Source organism: Euleptes europaea, chromosome 1, assembly GCF_029931775.1.
Source record: "Euleptes europaea isolate rEulEur1 chromosome 1, rEulEur1.hap1, whole genome shotgun sequence".
Taxonomy (NCBI): Eukaryota; Metazoa; Chordata; class Lepidosauria; order Squamata; family Sphaerodactylidae; genus Euleptes; species Euleptes europaea.
In genome coordinates, this window is record NC_079312.1 from 143,310,486 (window position 1) to 143,320,181 (window position 9,696).

The 9,696-nt window shown below is 47.5% G+C and overlaps 1 protein-coding gene across 1 annotated transcript in view; it reads right to left on the reverse strand.

The window, feature by feature from the left end:
• Positions 1 to 8,852, reverse strand: part of APOH (apolipoprotein H) — a 30,286-nt gene extending 21,434 nt beyond the window's left edge. The window contains exons 1-2 of the mRNA XM_056866507.1: positions 8,786 to 8,852; positions 3,108 to 3,284 (exon numbers count right to left, since the gene is read on the reverse strand). Of these exons, the coding sequence (XP_056722485.1) occupies positions 3,108 to 3,284; positions 8,786 to 8,852 (244 nt within the window). The remainder of the gene's footprint in view (positions 1 to 3,107; positions 3,285 to 8,785) is intronic.
• Between the last annotated feature and the right edge of the window lie 844 nt (positions 8,853 to 9,696).

Consider the following 9,696-nt stretch of genomic DNA (forward strand, 5'->3'; position numbering starts at 1 on the left):
CAGGTCCCGTACAAGCCGCTTGCACCTCATCGTCGTCGAGGGGGCCCGTGCCAGCCTCCTGGGGTTTGAGTGGTTCAAGGCCTTCGGACTGCGAATCACGGGCCTGCACCACCTCAACAGGGCGTCCCTCGAGTCCATCTGGGCCGAGTACGAGGATGTTTGGCATGGCCCCTTGGGCTGCTACAAGGGGCCGCCTGTCCGCCTCCTCATCGACCCCGGCGCCAACCCCATCCGGCTGAAGCCCCGCTGCGTCCCCTTCGCACTCAAGGCCCGGATCGAAGCAGAGCTCGATTGCCTCATCACCCAGGGCGTCCTGGTTCCGGTGCCCAACGCGAAGTGGGAAACCCCAATCGTCACGCTGCTGAAGCCAAATGGGGACGTCCGCATCCTCCACGGACTACAAGTGCACCCTGAATCGGGCCCTTCAGAGTCACGCATATCCCGTGCCAGCCGTCAGCCACCTTCTGGCTTCCCTTGCGGGGGGCCAGCTGGGCTTGCAGCAAGTGGAGTTCCTGGGCTACCTCATCGATGCTGACGTCATCCACCAGACCCCATCGAAAGTCAAGGTGATCCACAGCGCTCCCCCGCCCAAGTGCAAGCAGGAGCTTCAGGCCTTCCTGCCCAACAAGGCGTCGGTTGCCAAACCCCTCCACCGCCTCTTGGACAAATCAACCCAGTGGGTGTGGGGCAAGCCACAGCAGCAGGCCTTCGAGGCTGTGAAGGGCCTCCTCTCCTCATCCAGCCTGCTTGTCCACTTCGCAAGAGACTGCCGGTGGTGCTGACCTGCGATGCCTCACCCTACGGCGTCGGCACAGTCCTGCAGCACCGGTTGCCGGATGGCCGGGAGGCACCGATCGCCTTCTATTCCAGGACCCTCACTCCGGCCAAGCGGAACTACACGCAAATCGATCGGGAGGCCCTCGCTGTCGTGACCGGCATTAAGAAGTTCCACGACTTCATCTACAGGTGACAGTTCTCCATTGTGATGGACCACAAGCCGCTCTTGGGGTTGTTTGTTCCAGATCGCCAAACGCCGCAGATCCTGTCGCCCCGTATGCTCCGCTGGTCGATCTTCCTGAACGCCTATGAGTTCCGGCTCATCCATCGGCCCGGGAGGTCCATGGGCAACGCCGATGCCCTCAGCCGCCTACCCTGGAGACCTCTGATCCCAACCCTCATACCGCCTGTGAGGTGATGCTTCTGGAGTCGCTGCCCGAGCCTCCCCTCCATGCATCGGACATGGCCGCGCACACTGCGAAGGATCGCACCCTCGCCCGGGTCCTTAACTGGGTGGGGAAGGGGTGGCCGGCGACCCAGCCGGGTGGGGAATTCAAACCATTTGCCTCCCGCCAGACCGAACTATCCCTGTACAAGGGGTGCCTGCTGTGGGGGAGCCGCGTTGTGATTCTGGCCAAACTACGCACAAGAGTACTGGAGGCTCTACACGCTAGCCACCCAGGGGTCGTGTGCATGAAGGCCCTGGCAAAAAGCTATGTGTGGTGACCAGGCATCAACGCTGCTGTCGAGGAGTGGGTGAGCCGTTGCCAACCCTGCCAGGAGTCACGCCCGGAGATGCCACGGGCCCCGACCCAGCGCTGAGAGTCTACCCACACACCCTGGTCCCGCATCCACATAGACTTTGCAGGGCCATTCCAGGGTAAGACATTCTCGATTATAGTGGACTCCTACTCCAAGTGGCTGGAGGTGGTTGACGTTGTTCCATGACCACAAGTGTCATCTGTGAGCTGCGCAAGGTCTTCGCAACCCACGGCTTGCCCGACACCGTGGTCTCCGACAACGGGGCCCAATTTACGTCCTCCGAATTCAAAGACTTCTTGGCCAGAAACTTGATCCGCCACGCAACCTCGGCCCCGTTCCACCCCGCCACCAACGGGCAGGCAGAACGGATGGTCCGAACAACTAAGGATACATTACGGCGCATCGACCGCCATGACTGGGACAGGGGGCTAGTGGACTTCCTCTTAGCTCAGCACACCACACCCAACTCCGCGACTGGCAAGAGCTCCGCGGAACTCCTCATGGGTCGGCGGCTGAAGACGCTGCTCGACCGGCTGCACCCTGACCTGGTGCCTGAGTACCCGGGCCACAAGGACTTGACCGCCACACTGAAGGTCATCGAGCAGGATGACCCCGTGTTTGCCCAGAACTATGGAGTGGGCCCCACCTGGATCCCAGCCATGATCCAAGACACCACCGGCCCGGTATCCTATTGGGTAACCACCCCGGAGGGGCGTGTTCTGCGGCGCCACATTGATCAGCTATTCCGCCGCCCCGCTGACTTGCCGGAAGCAGCCACGGTTCCCGCGCCGCTGCCGACCCCCGTCACCAGAGAGCCGGAACAGCTGGAGCGCCCGGAGCCACCGTTGCCTCTATCTGCGACGGATAACACCAACGGCCCAGCAACCGAGGGTGAGATTGATCCGGCGCCAACGGACCATCCAATGGCCCCTGTCCCGGCGCCGCGCCGTTCCCAGCAGAACCGCTTGCCGCCGAGCTACCTCCAAGACTTTGTGTGCTCCTAGTGCACCGCTAGGATCGCTCGGACTTAGGGGGGAGGGGTGTTGTGTATGTATTTAGTAGGATAGTAAGCAAGGGGAGACTTAGAAGCTTGAGTTCCGCACGAAGGATCCTAAACCCTGCTCGCCCCATTGGCTAAGTAAACAGATCCTACTGGCCCTAAGCCAGCATGTCCCATTGGTCACCTAGAGGGTATTCCCCCTATCACAGATCAGGGGGGAGTGGCCGCAGGCGGCCAGGGGGGCATAAACAGGGCACGTTCAGTGTATAAGTTAGTTCTGTGCTGAAATCAAATAAAGCTGTGTTGATAAACTCCATCTCTGATCTCGTGAATCCTTCCCACGTGAACTTAACACCAATAATACACAGAGAGCCCTGCACAAGCACAACTTTACACATATAAACTCTATGCAAATATTTAACTGAATGTAGAACAACCCCTTCCATGCATGTTCATGCATAACAACTGTGTTGGAATATTGCAATAAATGGAAAGTATATGTCACTGGTTTTCACTGTTGTGTTGAGCATAAAGACCACAAAACAAACTATAGAAAGAGTGTACTTACGTATACATCTCAGTGTAACAATAGGCCATTTACCAGTCAAAGGGCATATATACCTCCTTGAGCCTGTCTGAGGAACATACCCAGGATTGCAAAAGTATGTAATCTCCTCTCCCAGATGATATTCTTCCTTGTTATTGTCAAAGGTAGCCAATGGAATTTCAGGTGGTCTGGGACAGACTAGAAGACACAAAGTACTTTAACAGGACTTGCATGAATGAGAAGCTAAGATTTCAGGACTAGCACTATCCTCATCCATTTCTGAAGCAATTATTTTTTAAAGTGTTATATGAGGTAATTGCCTCTGTTGTCAAAGCTGAGGCCAAAGGATGCACTGAAAGGAAAATAAATATGCTTACAGAAAGATAATGAAGCAAAGGCAAAGCAGAATTTTGATTCAGGCAACCTTCTGTATCACAGCATGAGTTGACTCTAAGACATTTATCCTTGTCCAAATATTTATTCTCTACCCTTCATCTTTGATGGTTCTCAAGGAGTCTTGCATGGTAAAATCCCAATCAACATTAGAGCAGCAGCAAAGCAAATCCCAAATACTAACAGAACAGCAAAACTAATAGCAGAACCATAAGAAAACCAAGATCATAAGGAGCAGAGTAATGCTATAGATCATAGATACCAGGCAACCTGTAAAGGTCAGGTCAATTGCAGGAAGATGGATTTTTAGAAGAAAAGTGTAGGATGAAATTCAGAAAGCCAGATAATGGGGATTTCCACACTAAGATATGTAACATTTGTGAGACGTTTAATGAAATATCTTTGTCTGCACCATCCCCCCTTCCCCGTTTTGTCCCCCAAATGTTTTTGAATACTTTTCAGCGTGTGGTATCTACAAACGCTTATACAGCAATGAAATTAGTTAATCAGGTTCTAGGACGACTTCCCCCCTGGGTGCGGACAAGTTGGAAACGATTTATGTCTGATTTCCACGCCTTTCCCCTTTCCCCTCCCCTATTCCCCCTTTTACCCTCCTCTGCCTGTAAACCATTACCCTCTTTTAAAAAATTATTATCATTTAGGACTAGCAAAGAAACATTGGTGCATTTGTCTCTCCAACCATGATTTTCACGGGATCATCATATCACGTACCTAACAAAAATTGTCACTGTCAGTGGTTTACATTAGCAAACTCCTTTTTTTTTTTTTTGCAAGGGGTGGCATTTACGTTCCTCTGCTTAGTGCGCCAAAAGCCAAATTTCCCTGCTACCATCCATGAAGACAAAGGTGAGCAGAACATCGAGCTAAAACTGATCACCAAGCATTTTAATACCCACCATTTATTCCTCCCTCCACAACCAGACATGCACTTCCCTTTGTATTATTTTTTTCTCATTGTATATAGTTTTGCGTTGGAACAAAGCAGCATTATGTCTTTTGTTTTTTTGCAAATGTAAAGGGTGGATTTCAATTTGGTTAGAGTACTGGCCTCACAAAAAATGGAGGATCATTCATCAGCACCAGTAGAGTCATTTCCCTCCACTTTCCAACACAACCATTTCCCCATAATGTGTCAGCAACTGGCCAGTTAAACAGTGCAACACTGTCCTGGACCAACCAGATTACAGAAATTCTAGGTGGGAACTTAATCAAGGGGATTTGCCTCCTCAGTGAATTGCATGAGGCGCCATTTCTGGAAATAGATTCAATCAGGATTACTTTGCTGCTTGTGTTAATATTTTATAATAGCAGCAAATAGCAAGAATAGCGGTGGCCACTGTGTGTCTTGGCATAAGAAGGAGGCTTTAGATCTCCACTCAATTTGGGGTGAAGAGAAGGTACAGGAGGCTCTATGTACCACCCATTGGAACATCGACATCTTTGAATAGATAGCTAGGCAAAAGGCAATGCTCGGGCACATGCGCTCCGCTCTGGAATGCCAAATCAAGACCAAGGCACTCAATCAATCAATTTATTATTACAGTTGTTGAACTAAAAATACAATGTTAGGACCAAGGCACTCTGGCATAAATATAAAAGGGTGTGTGCTCACAATTCACATTCTGGGAATTCACCAGTCTCCTGTCCCTTTTTTGCTGAGCTAAAATGCATCCTGAAAGGGGATGCAAGTGTGCATCTGAAAAGAATGGATCGTAGTCTCCAGATAGTGGGTGAGCAGGAGTGTGCTCAGGGATCTGAGGAACTATTTACTAATGACCTCTCCATCATAAATGCCAAAGACATTGGGAGATTCATGCCTATGGACACTGGTAGATGACACTGGGGGGCAGTTTCTACTCATTGAAAACTTTGCAGCATGGTGTTACATTGGGGTTCACTGACCACAGATATTCCCCCTTCCCCCCACCCCCACAGATGAACAACTCACTATTCAGAGACTGAGATGTTAGGCCTCAAGTTCTGAATCTGAGGATACCGTTCTAACACAGGATTCACAGCTAAGTAATTTGGGTTTTATGGGGGGGGGAAGGGTCTTCAAAGACAAGCCAGCTTCAGTACACCAGTTGCTCTGAGAGGTAAGTAGCTTTTGGGGGGAGGGGCTTGAAAGGCAAGCCAGCTTAAGTACACCAGTTGCTCTGAGAGAGGTCAGTAGCTTTTGGGGGGACTTGAAAGACAAGCCAGCTTCAGTACATCAATTGCTTTGATGGGCAAGATGCTTCTGGGGAGGGGGGAGACTTCAGAGATTAGCCTGGCTTTGCCCGCACATGGAAACTTCACAGGGTTGGGGATGTGTACATGGCTGACAGTTTTTTTAAGGTATAATCTACATGTTAATGAACCCTTTTGCACATTTGAATTCTTAACATGCACACATAAAATGCTTCCATAGATGTAGCAGAATCTGTGTATGAATCAGAGGCGTCGTGAGGAAACCTCTGAAACTGACTACCTAAGTTGCTGTGATCTCACTGACAGGCAGAGCAGGCAGAAGGGTGTCTGGCTGCTACTGGCCTGCTTAGACTTCAGAGAAAGATAGAGCAAGCAGACAGGCCCAGGTGACAAGAAACCAGAGACCTGAGATGGCAGCAAAGAACCTAGACAAAGAGAGTTGAATGTGGGAGCTGAGCAACATTTTAATGAATGTCATAAATGACAGCTCACACAATTTCAGTTTGTGAGCCATGAAAGGAGCCCTTGGTTTATTGAGGCTCTGGCGTGCCAGCTGTATGCATCTGCAGGTACATGCCAAATCTGACTTTTGGCATTGCATTGTGGATGTTGCTTTTTAAGCATCTGGAGCAGTGGGCAAAAAGCAAACGATCATTTAACATGAACTGTTGAGTTTTTGCTTCCATCATTACAGTCAAGAGTTTTAGCACTTTGTTGTTGCTTTCCCTTCTGAAAAGAGGGAAGCCATCAAAATAATGACACATTGGATTTTATCTCTTTTAGCAAAAAGGTAAATGCTGGTGTCAAATTATTTACTTATATATTTAGAACATTTTAATGCTGCCTTTCCACCTAATCAGGGCCCACAAGGTGGTGAACATAAAAACATTTAAACGTTTAAACAATTAAAATATAGTTAAAATATAAAATTAAATTAAAAACACATAAACAACACTAGAAGGAAGCCCAATAATTGTTATTGGGGGGGGGGGGTATGTCAGATGAACAAAAAAATCTGCTGGAGAAAGACACCAATAGAGGGAGACAGACAAATGTCTCTGGGTAGGGAGTTACAAATTTTGGAGGCCACACTGGAGAAGTCTCTTTCTTGGGTTGCTATCCATCTAGCCTCAGATGGTGGAAGCATCCAAAGCAGGGTGTCTGAGGATGACTGGAGTAAGCGGGTAGATTTATATGGGAGAAGGCAGTCCTTAAGGTATGTTGGTGGTACCAGGTGGTACAGGGCTTTAAAGGTCAATGCCAGCAACTTGAATTGAACCTGGAAGCAAATTGGAAGCCACTGTAAGTGGAACAAGACTAGAGTGATATGATCCCTATGACCCCCCTATGACCCCCTCTAGTCAACACTGGATGCAGCATTTGGCACCAACAGTAGCTTCTGGACAGTCTTCAAGGGCAGCCCCCATAGAGTGTATTGCTTTAATCTAATATAGATTTTACCAGGGCATGCACCACAGTGGCAAGAACTTTTCAGTCCAGGAAGGGCCTCAGCTGGCTCATCAGCCAAAGCAGCTGGAAAGTACCCTTGGCCATCACTGCCACCTGTTTATCCAACAGGAGGCCTGCGTCCAGGAGCCTCCCCCCCAAACTACAACTCCATCCAGAGCACAGGATAAGCCATTACCTGGATCAGACCTTCCCCCTACTAGAAGCACCTCCGTTTAAGTTTCCGCTTGTTAGCCCTCATCCATTCCAAAACTGCCTCCAGGCACCTGTTCACAGTTTCCACAGCTTCCCTGGGACCTCCTGGTAGTGCAAGATAGAGCTGAGTGTCATCTGCATATAGGTGGCAGCACAGCCCAAATCTCTGGATGACCTTTCTCAGCGGCTTTACATAGATGTTGAAATTGCAATATAATGAACTGTGGATTAACAAAATCACCTTTGCAAATCTGATTGTACATTTTACAAATGTGCCATGAAACATGGAAATTAAATTAGTTCAGTATTAATTTCAAACCTACCCCCTAAAAAAAGTCTACTTCCTTCTCTTATATGTCAAAGTATTCACTCTTTTTCAAAAGACAGTTTCAAGGGAAGCCATGTTAGTCTGTAGCAGTAAAAGAAAAGAATTCACAAAATCCCTTACAAACCATCTAGTAGGTAGTATACTTTGTGGCATGGCCTTTCACAAGCAATGGACAATTTTTTAGATGGTAAAAATGCCCCCCCCCTTCCATTTCACTCATTTTGATATAGCATTATCAAGGTTACTATTACCAGTTCTTCAGGTTTGCCTCATCTCTGAATGGCTGCTGTCTTGCCATACATTAGAACATGTAGATAGATTACGATGGGTAGCCATGTTAGTCTGTCAATAGCAGTGGAAAAGAGCAAGAGTCCAGTAGCACCTTAATTTTGTTAGTGTTTAAGGTGCTACTGGACTCTTGCTCTTTTCCCCAAATTAGAACATGTGTTCATGTATTTACGGCACGGAGCATGAATGGAGGCCAGAACAATGGCTAAGTGAACGAGGTGGAAGGCTTCTGTTTCCCATCTCATCCATCCTCCAGTGTAATAGATGGCCTTGGGCAAACCACTATCTTGCAGACTCAGTCCCCAGTCCTTGATGTAGGAATCATAGAACTGGGCTATTTTTCTGTTGTGAGGATTGTGAAGATAATATCTGTGAAAAGATTTAGGACACCTGAAATGTGCTATAGAAATGCTAAATGTTGTTATTTATAATCAATGCCTTTGGTTCTTATTTGCTTAATTTGAGGCTCAGACAAGTAAGTATTCCCAGCACATATTCATGATTAAATGCCCTGCTTTTGGAAAACAGGATTCTGTTCATTTCTTCTTCTCAATGCGGCTTTTAGGGACAAGAGCAGTAGGGACAATCCCAAACTTCTGCCTTCAGCCTTACAGTCAGGAATAAAGACAACAGATATCTAATCCATACATACTCAGTGGGAGGTAGATCATGCGTACTCCCATGCTAAAGAGGTATACAGTCCATAGCCTTCTTATGCATCTAATTAAAAAGTCTAATGTCTACAACAGATTAGCACACCCATCTATTTCAAAGGGATTCCAGCACTTTTTGTCCTACTAAAAAAACAGAGTCTTACCCCTTTGTGCAAGAACTGTGTAAGTTAGAGAGACTATCCATAAAACAAGTGGGACGTGAAACATCATTGCTGGATTGCAGGCAGCCAAAATGAGCCCCAACTCAGCACTCTGTTTCCAAAAACTAAAAAGAGCAGAGAAGTTAAACATTAATTTTGTGCATTTATTGGATAAACAAATGAAAATGAGAGCCCTGATATTGCTAGGTAAACAGACTGAACAAATAATCATGCAAAACATTATGCAATACTTAGAAGAATCCAGATAAAGTTTCAGTCCGAAGGTCTCACATTTGTTGGAGAAACGTTTGTACCTTGCTAGACTATGTTTCATTATCTGATCTTTATCAAACTGTTTGATAGGTGGGGTGATACACTGGATGGGGTATGTGCTTTCAAGTGACTTTTTTGCTTTGGCTTTTCACCACAATCTTAAGAACGGCACTTTCAGAAAAGCCCATTTCATCACTTTAGTAATTCCCTGTCTACAAGATACCACTTTTCCTATGGAAAGTTGTATTTTGATTCCCAGAAGCTTAAATGTTGCATGGAAGTCCTTCTGTGTAGGCATCTGCAGTGTAATCCTATGCATGTTAATTTGGAGCCAAATTTCATCCTGTAAATGGCAGCGACAGACCAAGAAAGGGATCTTGGGGTGGTAGTGGATCACTCGAGGAAGATGTCAACCCAGTGTGCGGCTTCTGTGAAAAAGGCAAATTCCATGCTGGCCATAATTAGATGAGGAGTAGAGAATAAAACTGCTGCTATAATACTGCCCTTGTACAAATCTATGGTGAGACCACACTTGGCATACTGTGTACAGTTCTGGTCACCACACCTAAAAAAGGATATTGCAGAGCTTGAGAAGGTGCAGAAACCAAAAGGATCAGGGGACTAGAGCAGCTGCCCTATGA